Source organism: Felis catus, chromosome X (assembly GCF_018350175.1).
Source record: "Felis catus isolate Fca126 chromosome X, F.catus_Fca126_mat1.0, whole genome shotgun sequence".
Taxonomy (NCBI): Eukaryota; Metazoa; Chordata; class Mammalia; order Carnivora; family Felidae; genus Felis; species Felis catus.
In genome coordinates, this window is record NC_058386.1 from 112,255,384 (window position 1) to 112,278,515 (window position 23,132).

Genomic DNA, 23,132 nt, shown 5'->3' on the forward strand with positions numbered 1-23,132 from the left:
TTGTTGTTCTCAGTTGCGTATTCTGTAGCTTTGGACGAAATAGTTCCTTGGTTCTTATCATTATATGAAGGTCATTACAATAACATCTGTGATAGATGTGTTTAAATCCTAAACTCTGAACAATTAAAAGGGGCGCCTGGGCGGTGCAGTCAGTTAAGCGTCCGACTCTTGGTTTCAGCTCAGGTCATGATCCCACGGTTCATGGGTTCGAGCCCTGCATGGGGCTCAGTGCTGGCAGTGCAGAGCCTGCCTGGGATTCTCTCTCTGTCTCTCTCTCTCTCTCTATCTCTCTCCCTCTCTCTCTGCCCCTACCCTGCTCACTCTCTATCCACCCCACCTCAAAATAAATAAGTAAACATTTAAAAAAAAAAAAAAGCATTTGACACCCACTGGGGTTGACTTGCAGGGAGGGGAGAGATGTGCACCGATCGAACAATCGTGATCAAAGTTGGCTCCTAGGGGAATGAGACGCCCGTGGATCCAAACGTGTCACGCACGACTCACAAATCGCAAACCCAGCTCACCTTCTGTTGCTTTGTTGACAGCTAAAAGCGTGCTCAGAACCTTGGAGAAATTGACCCCTGCATAAAGGTCATCAGGATCAAACACCTATGAGAAAGGAAATTGAAACTGTCAGACGCCGTTAAGGGTTCAACTCAGCAAACCAACCTATCGAAAAGGCCACTCCCTCCAGCTCTCAGGAGAAAACGATGTAAAAGCCAAGAGCCAAACCTCCGTAGAGCCTTGCGAGAAGTGAAAGCGGCAGCTGAGCCGCCTAATGACATGTGGCAGGGCCCTCGGTGAGTCAGAGCGAAGCAGTGCTGCAAAATGAGAGCCGAGCCGAGAAGCTGAGCCCATCAGCAGACGCGCGCTCTAGCCCTGAGCGTGTCAATGCTCGGCCCCGTTACCAGAGCCCTGTAGGCACCTGTTACAGTTCGTGCCCGCCACCTACACAACGCCCTTCCAGCCCACGAAGAAGGTGCCGGAGCCCTTCTGACACGTTGCCACCTGCACAGTTCAATCGCCGGGCTCAGGAGGGCCACTGGGGCATGCTGTCTCTTCCTCTGCTGTCCTCCCTGCTGCCACCCACCGGGTCCCAACGGCCTGGGATCCCAGCTCCGTGGTCACTCAAACTTTTCCAGGTGGGTCTTTTGCTCCCAGCCTTGGTTCCTGGTTTCTGCCGTTTGACCTCGCCCCTCTCAGCTCATCGTCGTGGATTTGAACCTGTGCCGGCTCTTCCTGGCCTCAGGTGACTTTTCCAGACGTGACCTCTGGCCTTCCTAGTACTCCGCAAGTGTCAGCAACAAAACATGAAATAGATATGATATTTCACTTCGCCTTCGTTCTGGTATGCCACCGTCCCTGGTGAAGACTCCTATCGGTTGTTGTCTTAAATACAAATTAATTATTGATTTGTAAATGTCTTCAATGTATTAAAATGCACATAGAATTCTTCTAGTCTCATATATGAATATTTGAAGCTAGCAATATTCTCAAACACAGGCACAATCTATTCATCTGCCAGCCAGCCCACAATATAGATATACATATCTATAGGTAACCAGATGCCCAGGTTCTGGATGCAAGTTCACCTTCTAAAAGCATTTCATTCTTTGGGGCGCCTGGGTGACTCAGTCGGTTAAGCCTCCGACTTCGGCTCAGGTCACGATCTCACAGCTCATGAGTACGAGCCCTGCATCCGGCTCTGTGCTGACAGCTCAGAGCCTGGAGCCCGCTTCAGGTTCTGTGTCTCCCCCTCTCTCTGCCCCTCCCCTGCTTGCACCCTGTCTCTCTCTCTCTCATTCTCTCAAAAAATAAACATTAAAAAAATTAAAAATAAAATAAATAAAATCATTTCATTCCAGGAGGGCTAGAAGTCTGAATCTTCTTTTCCCAGATGCAGTGACAGGAATAAAATGTACCTTTTCATGTGGGCCGTCCCATTAGATGGAGCCATGTGTTTCATTCCTAATCTGCGTGTTTTCTGAAAGCCATGTCAAGGCAAAATTTTATCTTCTTTGTGTACATATTCTCCAAGACCTAAACTCTGTCTCTAGAATGAAGGTACATAGTATCCATTTTTTTCGGTGGGGGGGGGGGCGTCAATATAGATAATATATGCAAATGTGAACCTATAAAAGTCTGTGTATTCTGGGATTGACGATGATATTGTTCATTTAATCAATGGATGTTTCGCATTCAAACTTAATATGCCTGAAGAGCCCAATCACATCTAAAAATGACGCACTAGGGGCGCCTGGGTGGCTCAGTCGGTTGAGCGTCTGACTCTTGATTTCGGCTCAGGTCGTGATCTCACGGTTCGTGAGGTCGGGCTCCGTGCTGGCTGTGGATCCTGCTTGAGTTTCTCTCTCTCCCTCTCTCTCTGCCCCTCCCCTGCTCATGCTGTCCCTCTTAAAAAAAAAAAAAATGACACACTCATTCTACTTTTAGTAAAGGGGTAATCCATCCCAATATTACTAAAGAGTCAAATGACAGTACGATCCAAATATGTCTCTGAATCCCACAATATGAAATTCAAAGTTGTCCAGGAATAAAGGGGTAGGCACTCTGTTTTAGTCTGCCAAAGCCTGGGTGAACAAGATACAACAGACCCTGGAGAGCGTATCTAGTATCCCAGAGGATTCCAGATTCACTGAATCTCCCTTAGAGCACGTCGGTGGGGAAGTCTTAAGGGCACGGGTTCCACGATGGTAACCAAGCCAAAAGGTCATTTGTTTTTAGCCTCTAATTCCTAACGGGAGCGTGAATACGTGTGTGCGTGTGGATGCGGGTGCTGGGGAGGTGTGGTGGGGATGAGCAGCCTAAAATAAAAACCACGAGTAAATATTAGTAGGATGAGACATGAGAGCAACAGCTGTGAGAAAAACGTCCCCCCTTTCCTTTTCTGTTGCTCCCTGATCCAGGTGAATTGACTGCCTACGTGCGGCAGATACTGGCCCACATCAGGGGCCCGCACCGTACAAGGGCACTTGACTGAGATTAAGACAAATAACCCGATCAGAAAATGAAACACGCATCCACAAGAGTCACCGCCTGTGCTTGTGGGAAGCTGCCGGGACTATACAGGGTTTCCTTTTTAGAAAACCCCCATATGCTAGAGTTTACCCACGGACACTGTTTTTCTCCCTGCAAGCCTATTCTGTAGCAGCAGCAACTACACAGGAAGGAGCTGGAAGAGGCCTCTAGGGAGTAGCAGAGACAGCAGAGCCTAAGAGTTATGATTTCAGAGCAGTTGGAAGATTAAATATAGCCAGGAACACCCTCCACCGCACCACACCCTTCCAAACCTCAAACTGCATGCTATTAAAAATTCCGCCCCAGACTTTTCTTCCGCGCACCGAGATGGGTCCCTTACTAAAATGGAAACACTGGGAGGGAGCCTAACGCTTTCAGCTGTTAGCAGTCTTGTAGACCTTAATGGAAATGACAGGCATGAGACCAAGTTTAGAGCTGATGGTGTGGAAAACGTAAAGACATTAGCGCCCAACTTGGGGAAAAAGCGAGGGAGAACGGCCGGACGACGTGGGGAGGGTAGGGGAGACCGAGGAGAACTGGACTGCAGTAAGGGGCCGTTTGCCTGGGGGCGATCCCAACCATTTACACACACAAAATGGAGAGCCAATTCCCCTTTTCTGTCCGCAGAGCCCCGGGGCTTGTTAAAGGAAACGCACATTTGCACATTTACGGCGTTGGTGCTTTTCCGACGGGAAGCCGCGATGTTACTACTCCCCGTCTGCTACTCCGCGTGAGCCCGAGTCCCGGATTAGCTGAACTTGCGCTATACCATTTGGGTCCAGAAATTAGCTGGTTAGTCGCAGTTGGGTCTGTGAAGGTCGGATGAACGGCAGGATTCCTTCCCTCCATCTACCACGACTGTGATGCAGACAAGAAAGGGCGGCTTCTGGAACTACTAGGAGATGCTTTCAAGGTCCCGCCTCCTGCAACGGGGAGGGGGGGGCGGCGAGGTTCAAGGACAACAACGACGGACGTTTACTTTACTCTACTCTGGGTACGTTTACTCTACTCTGGGTAAGCAACAGGAGAGACCGAGATTAAACCTCATGAAAGATATTTTTTTAAGTGCCGTTGACCCTTGAACAACACAGGTTTGAACTGTGCGGGTCCACTTACACGTGGGCTTTTTTCGATAAATACAGTACAGTACTGTAAAAGTGTCTGCTCTTCCTTATGAGTTCTTTTTTTTTTTTTAATGTTTATTTATTTTTGAAAGAGACCGAGAGAGAGCAGGTGGGGGAGGGGCTGAGAGGGAAGGAGACCGAGAATCCGAAGCGGGCTCTGCGCAGCAAGCACCGAGCCGGATGCGGGGCTTGAACTCATGAACCGTGAGATCAGGACCTGAGGCGAAGTCGGAGGCTCCACCGCTGAGCCACCCACGCGCCCCTCTTCTTTATGACTTGGTAACAACATTCTCTAGCTTACTTCATTGTAAGAATGCAGTATATAATACATCTAACATGCAAGCTGTGTGTTAATGGGCTGCTGATGTTATCAGTAAGGCTTTCGGTCAATGTACATAAGGTCAATTTACATAAGGCCCAACACGACATCAGCGGCTGAAATCAGACAAGGCATTTAATTTTTAAATGTTTCCTCGCATTTTTCCATTTCGGATATCCACAATGACCGCACAATTTCTTTTCCGTCCACTAAACACCAGGTGTTAATTCTGGACTGTTGGGCATCTGGCAGTATAAACCACGCAGACATGTAATATTTTCATGGTTTTACAAGTAGACCCTTTGGGGACAGTTTTCACTTTCAATCTGCACGCCATTCGATGACGTTTTCCCTAAATCGACCAGCGCAAGGAAGCACATGAGAAGAAAATCTCCAAGCCCCCCCCCCCCCCCGCTCTATTCCCTCACTAATCTTACAGGTACACTGCGACACCCTTGCGACACGCCGACACCGTGCCTGGAGATATTTATATGTCTCCATTCACTGCACACGATTCTCCCAGCAAGCCCGTAACGTGGGCACGTTTATTTCCCCCATTTTACAGATGAGCAGACTGAGACTCAGAGCGGTTGCGTCACCGAGCAAGAGAGTGATGGGACCAATGCAGATACACGAGAGAGAGCTCTGGGGGACATCTGAGCCCTGGCTGCATACTTCCCACTGTCACGAGGCACTAGAAAGAAGAGGAAGAAATCTGTGGGTTTGTACCCAAAAAGAAATCCCTGCCTGCTGTCAACACAAGTTCGTTACAACCGCTACGATGACTAATTCAACTAATCGTGGCAAGGACAAAATGTCCCACAGGACCAGACTGTCTCCGCAGGGGCTGTGCCACATTCCCGTGCTGGCCTTCTCCTTTCAAGCCCCGACCTGGTAGGCACCGGCTCATGTTTGCCGGAAGCAGGGAAGGGCTGCACTGAGCCACTCGCTATGTGTTCATCTGGTTCCACCTTACGAGCCGCTGTCCATATTTGTGAGGTGTTGCTTGGGTGGGGGTTCAGCCTGGGGTTACAGGGCAAACCTAAACTACTCCTTGGCACCTCGCTCTAACCACCTGACATAACCAGTGACAGCTCCGGCCATGTCCTCGTTAAGAGAAGAAGCCACACCATAGAACAGGGTGTCGGAACAGGGTAATGTCTCCAATGTCATGAGGCTTCAGTACCCTTCAATCGACTTCCATTTAAAGTTAATTTAGGGGGCGCCTGGGCAGCTCAGTCGGTGGAGCGTCTGACTCTTGGTTTCGGCTCAGGTCACGATCTCACGGTTTGGGGGTTCGAGCCCCACATCCGTCAGTGCAGAACCTGCTTGGGATTCTCTCTCTCTCCCTCTCTGCCCCCCCCCCCCCCCCCGCTCATGCTCATGTGCTCTCTCTCTCTCTCTCAAAATAAAGAAATAAACTTAAAAAAAAAAATGAAGTTCATTTAGGGTCTGGAGTGATCCCAATAGGCTCCGTCACTCAACTGTTAAAACCTAATCAATTAAAAAGCAAGTGATTCAGTGGAACCACATGGACACAGCTTCTGTTTCGGGCCCGTTAAAAAAAAAAAAAAAAAAAAAAAACAGACTCCAAATGTTTTAAGAACATTCCATCTCTCCCTTGTTCCTACTGCGTAAAATCTGAAATGCACTTAGCCCATCTTGAATCACAGCCTCCAGTTCTCACAGCTGAGCGCGCTGCCTCTGTTGACCCCTGAACTTTGGAGGAAATGCCATTACGTGGTGCAACAGAGCAAAGCAAATCCGAGCTGCTTAGTCATATCTCACGGGGTGGCACTGCTCCTGGCTCTGTGAACCGGGATGCTTCCGCACGGCTCCTCCTGAAAGCACTCACAAAGTCAGCAACAATGCCACTTTTCTGTGGCTCTGTTTCCCACGAGGGACGTGAGCGACGTCTTCACCAAACCAGCACAGCGAAAGGCTCGCCGGCCCATGATCTGAATAGGGGACTCTCAGAGGCAGCACCTCGGCCGTGTCCCCAAGGTCCAGAATCTGCTCTTCAATTCTCATGGCTCTGGAGAATGGACTCACGCGAACCAAGTTCGCCCAAGGCCAATGCATAACCCCAAAAGGCCAACTTGCATAGTTCTGCTAAAAGAAATAAACCATTAAGAAGATTGGATACTGCCATTTTATGGCCAGCGTACCACTCTCTCCCGAGAGAGAAATCCGCGTGATAAGCCAAATCAGAAATAGAAATTTGTTGGGTAGTAGAGCATCTAAGCAGAGAGGTTCTGGGAGATCACAGGCTAATGTCACTACTACCTGTTTACAAGTGGACTTGTTCAAACTGTCATTAAAAAAAGAAACGACCGATTTGGGGCACCTGGCTGGCTCAGTCGGTTCAGCGTCCAACTCTTGATTTGGGCTTGGGTCATGATCTCACGGTTGATAGGCTCGAATCCCGTGTCAGCCTCTGTGCTGCCTGCTTCGAATTCTGTGTCTCCCTCTCTCTCTGCCCCTCCCCGGCTCACTCTCTGTCTCTCTCTCAAAATAAATAAAACTAAAACTGTTAAAAAATAAAAAATAAAAGACGCCCTACTTATAAATTCTGGCTCTAGCTTTGACCATCTACGTCCTTGCATCTCTGTGGATTTGTGTGGCGTCGTTCTCCGGAACTAATATGGGCTTCTCCGCTGCCTGGACCTTAGAGAGTTCAGAGCCAGGAAGTTCCGCTGCATAGAGCTCCCGGGACAGAAGCGAAGACCTGAGTGCGACCCCCTCGTTGCTCACGTCTCGTCACAACATCACCAAATCCTGATGGCCGCTTCAGAATCGCCAACACCTCATGGCCTCCGATCTTCCTTGTTAGCACTCCTCCAGGGGAAAAGACCCTTTTGCTCCCCAACAGGGAGTTATCATCAATCGACGACTAAGTGTTCGGGAAGGAGGGGGATGACTGAGGAATGATCTAGGCATCTTGGCCGGGATGGTCACAGGATTAAGAAGAGAAAGAGACAATAAAGGGCTTTGGGTAATTGCCCCAAGAAGAGAGTAGGCATCAGCGGAAGGGAAAGATGAAATCTCTCTTGTTAACAGGGCTTGCCAGGCCGAGGACAGGAAGCAGGGCGCCCAGAACCAGCTGCTGTTCAGCCAGACGCCATCGCGGCCCACCCCGCCACCCCTCCTGCACTCCCGTCACCAGAGCCTTTGCAGGAGCCGCACTGGCTGCCGCTTCTGAGGGGCGGGGCGGACGGGTGATTCCTCAGCCGCTAGAAGCATCTGGGTGCCAGACCTGGGGGTGTCCTCCCCAAGCTCCTCACCCCCACCCCTCCGGAGAAGGGGACTTATTTCCTAGCCTTCCAAATTGGAATGCGGAACACATTTTCCCAGAGACACAGGGTGAATTCTATAGTTCGGCTGCACTTATTAAACAGGCTGTTGTGGGCCAGCCAGAAAAAATAATCCCTGCGTAGAACCTGGTTTCTAGGGGGGGAAAAAAATGTCTTCCGGGTTCCTAACAATAACTTGCAAATCAACCTTCGGAAAAGAGCCCGCTTTACGGTGAAGAATGCCTGGACGTGCGGTCCCAGACGAGCGTCCACAACCTTCATACTTTCTCCTTGTCCTCGCACGTCAAGGATGAACGATGACTCTAGACACCCCGAGCACTATACCTGTTTCCACGCTGCCCGTAACGAGAGAATCGAGGGATACAACAGGAAGGTGAGAATAGCCTCAGAAAGTCTAACGGTCCACCAGTCCTGGCTGTTCAGCGGGCCAGGCAGTTGAGGAGGAGACGCACATGTGAAGACAGGGCTTCTGCAGCCCCAGCTGGCCTAGGAGTCCGCTCGGGTTCAGGGTGGGAGCCCTGCAGCCCAGCAGAATCAACGGCTTCACCACGAGTCCCAGGCACCGGAGACACTGGCGTCAGATGCACCCCACACGGAGATGAGGCAGGGAGGAGCACCGCGGAGAAAGGAACCACGGTGCGGTGGCTTTACACGCCCTGGCCTGCTCATCCGCTGCCTTCCCCCAAAGTCCCACATCCGCTTACCCTCGGGCTTCCGTCTTCTGAACTGCCACAGCCTTCCGGTCCGTACGGACGCTGTACAGTTCAGCCCTCAACCATCTACCGCTGTAACATTCTGTTTATTCGGTGGGCGTTAAGATCAGGTCTGCGTTTCCAACTAGAAGGCGGGCTCTTGGGAGTCCAAACTGCCCCACAGACGCGGCCCGGTATCCAACGCATGTGAGACACTCGATAAGGGATCATGCATCGGCCGATCGACACGGAGTGCTGGCAGAGACACTTAAACACAAACGATGCCTCGAATGTGAGCCCCATGAAGCCAGGGCTTAAAAAAACGTTTTCACTTCTGTATCCTCGGGGTCTAGAAGAGTGCCTGTCACGCAGCAGGCGCTTAATACGTATTTGATGAATTCACAAGGGTTGAGAAGCTCTTGCCAATCGATGATTAATCCTAACTGAAGAAACAGCATTGCCGAAATTACGGTAAAGTTAAAAAAAAAAAAAAAAGCATACGATTAAATATAAAAAGTCAGGGGGCACTGAGGGGGACTCAGTCGGTTAAGCGTCCGACTTCGGCTCAGGTCACGATCTCACGGTTCGTGGGTTCGAGCCCCGTGTCGGGCTCTGTGCTGACAGCTCGGAGCCGGGAGCCTGCTTCGGATTCTGTGTCTCCCTCTGTCTCTACACCACCCTTGCTTGCACACTGTCTCTCTCTGCGGCTCAAAAATGTACAAACGTTAACAAATTTTTTTTTTTTTAAAAAAGACAGATGATTGTATTGAGGAGGGCACCTTTTGGGATGAGCACTGGGTGTTGTATGGAAACCAATTTGACAATAAATTTCATATATCGAAAAAAATAAAAAATAAAAAAAATAAAAAGATGATTAAGGAAGAAAAACTCAACTCCCATGTGACTTGCCAGGAAACACCTATCGGCTAAAATAACATACACCCGTATCTGTCTGCAAAATTAAGCCCTGCGACTGTGAGGTGACCTACGTACTTCAAATTCCATGCTTGTGGATTTCACTGAGTTTCTGTGCCCAGTCTGGGCAGAGTCTGCAATGGCTGGCCTGTCCCAGTACCAGTGCCTTTTGGTCTCCCCACCAAAGAGCTGAGGGGTTTTACCGCTTTGCCGGCCGTTGGCTCTATCGTTTGAACTGCTTCATTGTCAATGGCTTAAATGACAAACACCATAAGCCACACTCACCTGTTTCACACCTCGCTCTAAAACGGGCTCTGCCGAAGGAACTCAGGAGAAGCAAGAAAGGGTGACAGATTGAAAGCCTCCGATCCACACGCCCGAAGACCCCCTTCCACCAGCTCATCAGGGTAGGAAGGATGTTGTGCCAAAGAGATTACCGTCTTCTTCATTGAGAGATCACCCCCCACAACATCCTTGGCAAAGACTTTTGGCACCCCCCGCTCACGGCCACATGCGCGTCACATTTTCAAAAGTAGGTCCTTTTCAGAGATGCCCCATCAATGCCCTAACAGACGTCAATCAGTTCATTTTCCTCCACCCGATCCCAAGCAAGATGTCCACGTGGGATACAATCCACGCACGGCAAGGTGGGTGTTTGCGAGCTCTCATAGCAGACACATGATGCAGTGGCGCTTTCCACGAACACCCAGGTCTCTCAGCCTGACGGAACCCCGCCTGCAAGTGCCATTTCATCTCAAGCCCGTCATTTCTCACCGTGGTCTCCTCGTTTGCCCCGGAATTCTTCACGTTCTTCACCGTGCCTCTCTCTGACAGGTGCACGTCTCCTGATGGAAAACCTCCCTCACCCATTTGCTTTGGTTTTCTTTTTAGTTTATTCATTTTGAGAGAGAGAGAGAGAGAGAGAGAGAAAGAGACAGCAAGTGACCCGCTATTTCAAGACGTGAGTCAAAGTCGGACGCTGAACTCACTGAGCCACCCAGGTGCCCCTCCTCCACCATTTGAATCCCCCTTGTCCTTTGGGGCCCGAACAACATCACTCCCCTCCACAGGGTCTGCCCCAAACGTGGCACCTCGGGCTACAATGGGCTGCTTCTTCTGAACTCTGTAGTATGTTCTAGACCCTGGAATCACTACGGCGGATAAGCGGCGAGTTCCCACAATGCCAGGCATAGCACCCACCCTAGAGACAGTGAACGAGTACTTGCTCACCATTAGTCTTTGCTTTTCCACCTAAAAGCTAAACAGGTATTTCTTCCACCAGAAACACCTGCCCTTTTGGTATGCCTTCCCCCGAAGGAAAGACAGAGAAAAGGTCTTTTTTTTTTTTTTTTCTGGCAGAACTTGATAAATCGGGGCTTATTTATTTTCCATCGCCTGGTAAAACAGATTCTTCTCCTTGAAGACGGTGATTCAGAGAAGGGAAGAATGTTGAAGGAAGCGAAGGTACCGCCTGGGATCACATTCGAGAATCAAAGTTACCGAGTCCTAATGCGTGCAAGCGTCACGCCTTGAAAACCCAACGAAATCAAGAGAGTTTGGGTAACGGAAGAAATAAGAGGTGAGCGGAGGACTGGAAAAGCAGAAAAGGTCTTCCCTTCGACATGAAGGGACCTAACTCGCCTACCATTAACTGTCTTTTCTTTGTTTCTTTTTAATTTTTGAAAACCACGAAACAGGTAGTCCAGCTTGGCAGAAAGAAGTTGAGTAGGTACTGTATTAGAAGAGACTCAGCTTTCTCCTTACCCTTACTTACACTCACCAAAGGGTCATTTCTCCGAATAAAAGTCAACTCCTGAAATTTTACATACAGACTCTTAGATACACAAGCTATCTAAAACAAACTTTAAAAACACGCGTCCGGCCATTCTCCATTGGACAAATACTTACTGAGCCCCTGGGAGACGCCAGGCACTGAGAGACATTTGTTGTAGGATGAAAACAAAAAGGATAGTACGTAAAATGTAGCAAATAAAGAAGCCACCCATGCATGGGCTCACCAACCACGAAAGCATGGTTTTCCATCCTGTTGTCTTTCCTGAAAAGTCATTTTTCGATCCCAAATCAAGATTTTCCCCAATCCATAACTCATTCCCAAACACCAGCATGTCTTCAAGGAATGCTATCACAACACTTGTGCCCCCAAAGGAGTGGTTACATTTCTTTTGTTGGGAAAATACTGGCTGGCAGACGCTTCTCACAAATTATTGGTAAATATCCTGTTTGCTGGAGACCTAGCCATGAAGAATAGACGAAGGGGCACCTGTGTGGCTCAGTCAGTTAAACGTCCGCCTTGGGCTCAGGTCATGATCTCCCGGTCTGTGAGTTCGAGCCCCGCGTCGGGCTCTGCGCTGACAGCTCAGAGCCTGGAGCCTGCTTCGGATTCTGTGTCTCCCTCTCTCTCTGCCCCTTTCCCGCTCATGCTCTGTCTCTCTCTCTCTCTCTCTCTCAAAAATAAATAAACATTTTTAAAAAATAGACGAATTACAAGATGAAATGTTCAGGCCTGCTTCCCAGGCTGGGCTCTTCATAAAAGATGCTAAGAGCTTAACACCTTAAACATGCCTTGTAAAATGATGTCCGCACATCCAAGGGTAGAGAAACGTGTCTGCTATTGTCCAGGGTGAGACAAGCCCTTAATAACCGTGTCACTCACTGCTTTGCAAAGTGCTGTTTCCACCTTTCCCTTAATTTAATCCTTCCTTTTCCCTGTTGCCCTTTTCAATCCCTCAACGGATACGGCTGATCTCTGTAATAATATTCAAGTTCCCAAGAAAGTATAAAGCTGGGATTTGACTCTATTTGTCTAAGCAGAACTTAATTAGGAAGGTAGATCTTCTGCCAGAAGGCAAATAGAAATGATGGGTGGCTCTATGTTCTCTCGGATGAGCCAGCTCTCTGAACCCACACACCCCTCTGTGCGGTGGGGTCCAGTCCGCCGGGGTCTGCCTGAGCCCGGAGCTAAGCAGACAGATGTCTGGCGCCCTAAGTCTTTGTTCCACATGAAATGCAGATATGGAGCAGCTTCTGAACCGGGTGGACATCTATCCCCTCTAAAAAGTGGGTAAGCAGAGGCCCTGAAAAACTAGCAAGTGCCCTCACCCTTCCTCATTTGCAATTCAAAGGCCAGACCTTGCGCATCTTTTCCGAAGGAACTCCAAAGTCATCACCCCTCACACTGATCCCTGGGGGCTCCCGCTCCGGGATAGCATATGACCAGATTAGGAGGGGGCTGGAGTAGGGGATAGCTGGCCTACATTGTGTGGTTTTAGTAAAGAGCTATATTGTGCTCTGTTGCCCCCCGAAACGGCCTGGATTAGAATCAACGTTAAAACCAAATTAGAGGGGCGCCTGGGCGGCTCAGTCGGTTGAGTGTCCGACTTTTGATTTTGGCTCAACTCATGATTCCAGGATGTGGGATCAAGCCCTTCCCCTCCACAGGGTCTCAGCGTGAAGCCTGCTTGAGATTCTCTCTCTCTCTCTCTCTCTCTCTCTCTCTCTCTTTCTCACTCTCTCCCTCTGCCCCTCCCCTACTTGTACTCTCTCTCTCTCTAAAATAAAAAAAAATTTTTTTTAATTTGTGAGATTTAAAACAAGATAACTTGTATATCTCCCATCAGAAAGATCCAATTGATCAAATTTTCTAACAAAACACATTCCTTTTGGTATTATCAATATATATTCAACCCAGGGGCGCCTGGGTGGCTCAGTCGGCCGAGCATCGGACTTCTGCTCAGGTCATGATCTCACAGCTGGAGTTCAAGCCCTACATCGGGCTCTGTGCTGACAGCTCAGAGCCTGGAGCCTGCTTTGGATACTGTCTCCCCCTCTCTCTGCCCCTCTCCCACTCATGCCATGTCTCTGTCTCTCAAAAATAAACATTTAAAAAAAAATTTTTTTGGGGGCGCCTGGGTGGCGCAGTCGGTTAAGCGTCCGACTTCAGCCAGGTCACGATCTCGCGGTCCGGGAGTTCGAGCCCCGCGTCAGGCTCTGGGCTGATGGCTCAGAGCCTGGAGCCTGTTTCCGATTCTGTGTCTCCCTCTCTCTCTGCCCCTCCGCCATTCATGCTCTCTCTCTCTGTCCCAAAAATAAATAAACATTGACAAAAAAATAAAAATAAAATAAAATAATAAATAAAATAAAAAAATAAAAATAAATAAATAAATAAATAAATAAATAAATTTTTTTACTGTCTCCCTCTCTCTCTGCCCCTCCCCCGTTCATGCCATGTCTCTGTCTCTCAAAAATAAACATTTAAAACAAATTTTTTTTAAATATATATATTCAACCCAATTCAGAAAGGACATGCTTCCTTTTTAAGTACTGCCTACCGTGGTTTTTTGTATAGAGGCAATTGGTTTTGATTTCCCCCCTCAACTATGCCCAATTCATCAGCTTTATTACTTATTTCCCAGGGGCAAGGGAAAATGTTTTTTGTCAGTCGTCACCAAACATAGAAAGCCATTTGTCGAATTGTTTAACTAAAACAACAAGCAAAAAACAAAAACAAAACAAGCATCTTGCTCTGGAGTGTATTTTTATTTTTTTAAACCTTTTTAAAAATTATTATATTTTATTTTATTTTATTTTTGAGACAGAGAGAGAGCAGGAGCAGGGGAGGGGCAGAGAGAGAGGGGGAGACACGGAATCCGAAGCAGGCTCCAGGCTCCGAGCTGTCCACACGGAGCCCGACGCGGGGCTCGAACTCACAGACTGTGAGATCAGGACCTGAGCTGAAGTCGGACGCTTAACCGACTGAGCCACCCCGGCGCCCCTGGAGTGTATTTTTAAGTTTCAAGCTACTGTAATTAAGAAATGAATATGTTGGTCTTTTTTTTTTTTTTTAATTTTTTTTTTCAACGTTTATTTATTTTTGGGACAGAGAGAGACAGAGCATGAACGGGGGAGGGGCAGAGAGAGAGGGAGACACAGAATCGGAAACAGGCTCCAGGCTCCAGGCTCCAAGCCATCAGCCCAGAGCCCGACGCGGGGCTCGAACTCACGGACCGCGAGATCGTGAGCTGGCTGAAGTCGGACGCTTAACGGACTGCGCCACCCAGGCGCCCCTGAATATGTTGGTCTTAAAAGACACAAAAGTTAAACTATCTCCTCCAGGTAATCAACGCGAGAAACTGAAAATATTCCTTTTTCACATTCTTCTAGCTCATGCCTAGACTAGAAAAGAGTGAACAGCGTTCCTGATTTTTCGATTCCAAGAGGAATCCGTCCAAACGGTTTCTATTCCTCGCACACAAAATGGCGGCTGAGGAAGTTCCTGCGGTCAACAACTGAATACTTCGTAGTCTCTGAAGAATTCGGTGGTTTTGTCTTCTCCAGGTCCTCCTTGGAATGAGAGCCCCACACACATTTCTAGTCCTGAGTTCTTACAAAGGAAACCATATACGAATTGTCTTCAGCAGTTAAAACTTGGCCACGCTAAGCATCGAGAACCACAGTAAGACAACCAGCCAGAGACCTTAACGTGAACTTTCATAACCAGTTCATAAAACTCTTAAGATTGCACATAAATTGACAGAAATGACAGTTAACGTTTCCAACCTCTGCTCCGGGGACATCACTGAGCCACGATATCACAGAAATTTCAACCGCCTTCATGTAGCCTTCCGAATAAAATACGTAAACAAATTAAATAGGACATGGGAATAATTTTAAACACACTTCAACACACTCTCATCTAAATTCAAATTGTTTTCTGTGATGTGAGGCACAGAGAATTTCAAGTACAAGTGAACAGAAGAAGCACTTCAATTAGTGAATGAACGATATTAATAACGGTCAAAGGACTGATGTCTGCTGGTAAAGACAAGGAGGGCTGCCACTATTCATCCAAAGTTTCCAGAAAATGCTCAACTTTGTTTTGCCTTCAGAAGAGGGCTGTTAAGTATTAGAAAACATGTGGAGATTTTTACCATCAACTTTACTTTTAAAAAATGTTCTTTTCCAGGGGTGTCTGGCTGGTTCAGTCAGTTAAGCATCTGACTTTTGGTTTGGGCTCAGGCCAGAATCTTGCAGTTTGTGGGTTGGAGCCCCACATCGTGCTCTGTGCTGACAGTGCAGAGCCTGCTTGGTACTCTCTCTCTCTCCCTTCTCTCTCCCTCTCTCTCAAGATAAATTAAAAAAAAAAAAAACCTTTAGAACAGATTTTTTTCCCAAAATCACACGATCTCTGTCCAATAAATCATGGAACGAAGGAACAAGATGGCTGGATTTTGTTTTCCTATTTTAAGGTTCCTCCCTGTTTAAATTCTCAAAGTAACTGGTGTAAAGCTCAGAAATCTGGGAGAAGCTATCATTTTACAGAGGCCACAGTCTACCCCTGCCTGTGTCCCAGTTGGGTTTTTTGTTTGTTTGTTTTTACTTTTTTTTTTAAGTTTATTTATTTTGAGAGAGAGAGAGAGAGAGAGAGAGAGACAGCATGAGCAGGGAAGGGGCAGAGAGAGAGGGAGAGGGAGAGAGAGAATCCCAAGAAGGTTCCACGATGTCAGCGCAGAGCCCAACGCGGGGTTTGATACCAAGAACTGTGAGATCGTAACCCGAGCTGAAATCGAGATTCGGAAGCTTAACCGACTGAGCCACCCGGGCGCCCCTGTATCCAAGTTGTTTTTAATGTTAAGATTTCAGAAGAAGATCTTCTCTCTAAAGCATGACTCACTTCTTAATAGACTTTGCTTAACACAGCTAAAGACTTAAGCAAAATTTTTTTGTTTTTTGATAACGCGATGTTATCATTTGCAAATAATCGTCTACTGGGGGGGGGTTGCCTGACCCCACGCCAAAAGGCCCCGGGTGGTTATGTATTTGGGGGTCTGCTCTTTTTAGAGTTTTCCTGGCTCCTTCCCTGATGCGCTGTTGACTTCATTGCCTCCACGTGGTACATGGATGTGAACTCTCTCTACCCCTGCCGGTACGTCTAGTCCCCAGCAGCACCCCCCACCCTTCTCCCTTTATCACGACCTTCTATCCAGATGCTGTTCCCCAGTTTACAAAGTGCTTCCACAAACCTTATCTCATCTAATCTAATTTTCTATTTCTAATCCGTTTAGGGATGAGCAACCAGATGACCCACAATGCCAACGAGCTCAGTTAGATAAGTAAAAGTCATCAGGCTCCGAGTGAGATCCTGAAGCAGTCTCCCAGGAATAGAGTGCATAAGCCTTAAGGCAACGATGCGGTATCTCTCTGCAGCCCAGACTTTCCCTCACAGTTCAGTCATTCTATTGATCACTCACTTCATAAACAGTTCCTGAGTACCTACTATGCGTACCTGTTAAACTGAGGGCTGGGATTATAAGAATGATCAAACCCAGGTTCCTGCCTTGGAGCAGCACCAAGACTAGGAGAGAGATCAACGTGCCCACAGTTCCCCACAGTGAGAATAGCCCATCAGCATTAAGACAGCTTGGCCCAGGGGCGCCTGGGTGGCTCAGTCTGTTAAGCATCTGACTCTTGGTTTCAGCTCAGGCCGTGATCTCACAGTGGGTGAGTTCGAGCCCCAGGTCGGGTTCTGAGCTGTCAGGGCAGAGCCTGCTTGCGATTCTCTGTCTCCCTCTCCCTCTCTCTCTCTTCCCCTCACCCATTCGCGCTCTTCTCTCTGTCAAATAAATAAACATTTTTTTGAGTTAAAAAAAAAAAGATAGCTTGGCACAAAGGATTACGAGAGCGGGAATGATAGTTCCCCAATCCGGCAGAGAAGATTTTCCAGAAGCTCTCAAGCTGCGGAAGAAGCTTGGCATGTCTTTCTTTACGGTTCTCGGCTGGGTGACGGACCCTGGAGGTTGCTAGACTGCTGAACTCTAGACACACCACGGAAATGGTTCTCAAATCTGGCTGCGCATTGGAACGACTGGGGGGACCTCTCGAAACAAAACAATTACAAGACACGGTGCCTTTGGGAAACTGTCGGGCGGTACCTACCTACTCAAGCTGAACACATACCTACCCGATGACCCAGCTGTGCCATCCGTAGGTACAAACCCCACAGAAACGCGTACCAGAAGACGTGCCCGAGGCCAGCACTGTCACAGCAACCAAAACCTGGAAGCCACCCAGATGTCCATCAACAGGTGAACGGATAAACCAACCATGGGACGTCCACATGATGGGACAGTACCAGCAATGAAAAGAACGAGCCACTAGCATCCGTAACGTGGGTGACTTGTACAAATGTTACCCTGAGTGAAAGAAACCTTATATAAACGAGTACACGCTGTATAATTCCACTCATATAATGTGCCAAAGCAGAAAAAAAAAAAATGTATCTATTGTCTTAGAAGTCAGGGCCATGGGGCCCACTGGTGAGGGGTGGTGACTGGGAAGGGACACTGAAGGTGGTTTCTGGGTGCTGATAATGTTGTGGTTTTTTTTTAAATTTTTTATGTTTATTTATTTTCGAGAGAGAGAGTCAGAAGGTGAGTGGGGGGAGGGGCAGAGAGAGAGGGGGACACTGAATCCGAAGCAGGCTCCAGGCTCCGAGCTGTCAGCACAGAGCCCCGAGGCGGGGCTCGAACCCACGGACTGCGAGATCATGATGTGAGCTGAAGTCGGACACAACCCACTGAGCCACCCAGGCGCCCCAATGTTATGTTTCTTAATTGGTGTGCTGATTATACGGATGTGTTCAATTCGTAAAGATTCGTCAAACGGTATACTTAGGATTTGTGCGGTTTCCTGAACTCATGTAATATTTCAATACCAAATTTATTTAAACGTTAAAAAAAAAAAGAAGAAGAAATACCTAGGCCTGGGCCTCACCGCAGGCCAATTAAGCTCAGCGGGGGGGTTGAGGGGACCACAATGTCTGTATTTTGTAGAAGCATCCAGGTGGCTCTGATGTCCGGCCATATCTGAAAGCCAAGCAGCTTGGTGTTCCTATATTTATCAATAGCTCCTTTGTGGGGACAGCCTGGCACATGGCAAACGGAATGAGCCCTGGAGTAAGGCCCATCAGCAGCGCCGTTCTCATTGGCGCATTTGCCCAGATCATCCCCAAACCTCAGTTTCCTCCACTGTGTAATGGGCACAACACCACCTCCCTGCCAGGACTGTCGGGAGGATTAAACAAGGTAATATGCCTAAAGTACCTAGCACAGTACCTAGAACACAGTAGGTGCTTGAGAAGCGGTAGGCACTCCACTCCTTTTCCTCCTTTGCATCTTAAGTTCCTAAGCACGGTGATGAGCGGGCCGCTGTAAAGGAACCAAATTCGCGCTCTCCAATTTCTCCTCCTGAATGAGTTTCTTTGTCAAGACTGAAGTAATGTTATACTTGGACTGATGATGTCAAACCAATATCGGACATTTCCGGGCCCTGGTTTGCTGAGTCTATTCAGCACCTGCTGTCCCCAAAGATGCATGGGGAGGACAAAGACAGCAGATACATACAACGACCACAGACCCTCCTTTGGAAAGCTTTACTCCTGTCCTCACCCTTAAGCACAGCGCCAGCCCTGTGCGAGCAAAGACAAGGCCAAGATGTGAGTTGGCAGAAAGAATCGAAAAAATGAGTAGCTCAGAAGACATACCATCCATGAAATGTGCCAAATGAAACACTTTTGTATAAGAGTGTTTTAGGGGTGCCTGGGTGGCTCAGTCAGTTAAGCATCTGACTCTTGGTTTCGGCTCAGGTCATGATCTCACGGTTCGTGGGTTCGAGCCCCGCATCAGGCTCTGCGCTGACAGCACGGAGCCTGCCTGAGATTCTCTCTCTCTCCCTCTCTCTCTCTCTCTCTCTCTCTCGCTGCCCCTCTTCTGCTCTCTCTGCCTCTCAAAATAAATAAACTTAAAAAAAAATTTTTTTTTTAGCTTTAAAATGTCCTCTATTAGTAAAAACAAACCAAACAAACTCCTGGGTAGAGAGCAGAAGATCTATATTGGAGCTTTAACGCTACCATGGGTAAGCTGTCTGTATGACTTCGGTGAACTAACTTTTCTGTTTCTCCGGCAAATGAAAAGTAATGCCACCTCTCCTACACGCTTTTACAAGGGCACGGCGAGTTTCAGATAAGGTTAAGTACAAGACATTCTGAAAAATTAAGCAGCAAAGAAACCCAAGCTGAGAATCCAAGCTGCAAATTTCACTTTGTTCCAAACTCCAATCACCAACCACCACCACCCCCGGAGACTGAGAACTCTCTGATATGAACTGCTCCAAGCACACACCCAGAGCCTGGAGCCGGCTTATGTAAGAGTGAACTGCGGTACCGCCTGGCATGTAGCATAATACTTTGCTTCAGAGAAATCCTTGGAAATGCCTCAGCTGAAGTACAAGGGCAGGCCCTGGCCTTACGTTTTGGAGAGAGGTGCCCTCAGTCACAGAACACCAGGACCGTGGCTGGAGCAAATGATGTCATCCCAGCTCCCCTTACCGTGGTCAATGTCAAAATTAAGATAGGAAGTTCAAGGACAAATTGTGGGCTTTCCAGGCAAATAGAAGTTAGAAAGGCAGTTTGCACCTTAGGATCTTGCAGTTTAAACTGTTAATACTTTGCAGAACCTCAACCGAAATCTACCCGTTTCGGTGATGGTTTTTAGGTTATATAAAGCTTTTTATTCACAAAAAGCTAAGTAGCCGCATAGACAAATATATTCCCGTATTCTATTTTTATTCCCGCTACACGTTAGGAAAAGAAAAACAAATCATGTGAGTCACCCCTATAGCCCCAAACAATAACAAACCAAGAAATGAAAACAAGGTTTTTGAAGAGACAGAGATAAACTTGAGGGCTCTCCACTCGAGAGCTAAGAAACGAAATAGCTCAAATACCTGTTGGGTTCCTAAATGACTGGAAAATGAAAACTCGAAATTAACTACGGGCACGTTGGTACACCTTGTAGAGTACAGCCACAAACCCTTCCTGCGACAGACCTGTGTACTCGACGCCAAAGATATCCCCAAACGTGCGGATGCCCGGGACTGAGGGGGTGTGGAGGGGGGAGGCATCAAATTAGTATCGAAAATAGTGCTGTTGACTCCCGCCCTGGTTGGGGGGGGGGGGGCGGGGGGAAGAAGGACTCCCGTCCGCTGCAAACCCGGCGGCCAGGGCCGGACAACTCGCCCCTAAGTTTGGCGCGTCCTCGCTCCGCGCCCTCGGCCCCCCGCCCCCCGCTCCCGGCCCCCGGGATCCCAGGGCACCGCCAGGCCCTGGCCCAGCACCGACCCCGCGGCCGGGGCTGCGAGCCACGGCAGGGGGAGGAAGGGCGGCTCCTCTGCAACCCCGGTCCTGCGGCACCACCCCGGCCCTCGCGCTCTCCCCTTCCCCTGACCCCTAGCCCCCAGGCAGGTCACCTGGCTCGGCCGCTGCCCGCTGCTCCTCCCGCTGCTCGCTCGCTCGCTCCGGCCGCGCCGCCGCCGCCGCCGCCGCCGCCGCCACCGCCTCCTGGAAGCGGCTCGCCCTCGCGAGTCACGGGGCCGGCGAGCGGGCGGGCGAGCCCGTGCCAAGGCTGCGGGAACCGCGCGCCCCGGCCGGAGCTGGGACCCTGCGCTGAGCGCGGCCGCCACCCGGGCGAAACTGGAGAGCTGGGGCTCGGCTCGCCCGGGCGGGGAGGGGCGGCTGCAACTTTGCTCCCGAACGCGGGCGAGGAGGGGGCGCCCGTCTCCAAACTCCGTGCCGCGCCCGCCACCTCTCCAGCCGAAGGATTTTCTTTATGCCTTTTTTTTTTTTTCTCTAAGATCTAAAGGGAAGCCAGATTCTCGCCCTCAAGTTCTTGCTTCCAGGGCCGTGCGGCTCGGCGGGCGGAGAAGCGCGGCGCCGAGCGGGGTGCGGGAGACGCTCCCGCCGGGTGCGCTGGCGGCGAGCCGGGCCGGGGCGCGCGGGGCGGCGGGGCGGGCGGGAGCGGCTTCCCGGGGACCCCGCTCGGCCGCCGCGCGCTGGCCCCTCCGGCCCGGAGCCGGAGCCGGGCAGGGAGAGCGGCCTGGAGGGACCGGGCCGGCGGCGGGGAAGCGGTGACCCGGACCTGGATCGCCGAAGTAGGAACTGGAAGTGACAGCGGCAGGGCAGAGCAGCAGCAGCAGCAGCCGCCGCCGCCGCCGCCGCCGCCGCCGCCGCCGCCGCCCGGGTAGCCGTGGCAGCGGCAGAAGCCGCGGCGAAGCGGCGGCAGCATGCGCAGTGTGGCCGCCGCCTGCTCCGGCCGAGCCCGGGGCCCGCTGGCGCCCGGCCTGCCGCGGGCCACCGCCGGGGCCTCGGGCGGGAGTCCCGGCCTCCCGGACGCGCCCTTCCCGGTGGCCTTGCTTCCTCCTGCACCCCCGGACCCGACCAGGAACCCCCCACTCCCACCCCCCAGCGCCGTGCGGAGCCGCTGAGACCGCCAGAAAGGAAGCGCTCTCCGGCGGCCCTCGGCATCCGTCCCTTCCCCAACTCTCCTGGATGCCCTTCCCGGGCTCTCTGATAACAGGACCCAAGTCGAATGGTCCCTCCGGGAGAGCCTCACCACGTTCGTGGTGGGGGGGGGGGTGGTATTTACCGCCTTCCTCGAAGTCTTTTTACAGAAAGACAATGCAGTCGGTAAAAGATGAGGCTGGCCAGAGCCCTGTCAGTTCCTGTAACTCATGGAAATTCCATTAGGAGTGTCAGATTTGCTCAACAGACCAAAAAAGAAAAACTTACCAAAATCCTCCTTAGTCTTCCCACTGGCACAAACTGAGCAGCTAAATATACAAAGCTTTGCCGGGCAGAAACTCCTGGAATTGGGCCAGTCAAAAACAGAGTGTCCAACAGTTAGACGTTACCAGTCCCTACTCTAGTCTCCTCTTTCACAGATGAGTCAACCGAGGCCTAGGGGAGGGGACTCTGACTTCACAGCGGTGGCAGACTGGGGCTTGAGGGAGGGTCTGATACCCATTACAGCTATTGGTTAGTCGCGTGACCTCATGCCTCACTCCTCCAAGATGGTTTTGCTCTCCTAGAGCTGGAGCGCTTAGGGGAGAGCCAGCCTTGACTCTTGGTCATCAGTGGACCTGCCTTCCTTCCAGAACTGCCTCCCTGCAGAGCAGCCCCTGGGAAATGGCAAATCGTCCATCCCACAGGCCCCACTTTGGGGACGGCACCCAGGCTGTTCCAGTGACAAGGCAGATGGAGTGACTCAGGGAGACAGGAGGCAGTGAGGGGGTGGGGGCAAAGAAAAACCATACTGATACCAGCTGGTACTGGAAAGAGAAGGAGAGAGAGAAGAAAGAAGGGAGGGAGAGAGAAAGAGAGAGAGAAAGACGCACTAAGTGAGCCACATATGCATTCAATGAAATCCCTCATGAACAAAACATCTCTTTATAAAAGTAGGCTTGGGGGCTCCTGGCTGGCTCACTCAGTGGAGCGTGCAACTCTTGATCGCAGGGTCGTGAGCTCCAGCCCCACGTTGGATGTGGAGCCTACTTAAAAAAATAAAAAATAACTAAAAGTAGAGTTGGCCCAGGAGCAAAATAGGAGATAGCAGGGTAAACCTGGCGATGGGTTGGTAGTAAGGCGGGCAGGGGACAAAGCAGGAGTACGGGGGGCGGGGGGGGATGAGGAGCAAATCACAGAGGCCTTAGCCAAGAACAGCCCAGAGAGGTATCAATCACTCAGGCCACTCTCAAATGATCGGAACAACTGTATCTGTCCCTACACCTCCCAAGTTCAAAGGCAGAATGAAAATAAAACTACCATGGCTAGAATAGTGTTGTCAAAGGACTTCCTGGTCGCATTAGTGACACTCTACCTAGA

At 49.9% G+C, this 23,132-nt stretch overlaps 1 protein-coding gene across 6 annotated transcripts in view; it reads right to left on the reverse strand.

The window, feature by feature from the left end:
• ARHGEF6 (Rac/Cdc42 guanine nucleotide exchange factor 6) overlaps window positions 1-23,132 on the reverse strand; it is a 99,762-nt gene that overhangs the window by 69,066 nt on the left and 7,564 nt on the right. For 4 of the 6 annotated variants that reach the window (XM_004000941.5, XM_045051090.1, XM_011279489.4 and 1 more), the window contains exon 3: window positions 525-609. In XM_004000941.5, the coding sequence (XP_004000990.2) occupies window positions 525-609 (85 nt within the window). Of the gene's footprint in view, window positions 1-524; window positions 610-20,722; window positions 20,873-22,040; window positions 22,264-23,132 lie in introns of those variants that run through there. The other 2 variants (XM_006944042.5, XM_023249364.2) reach the window with 2 other exon arrangements.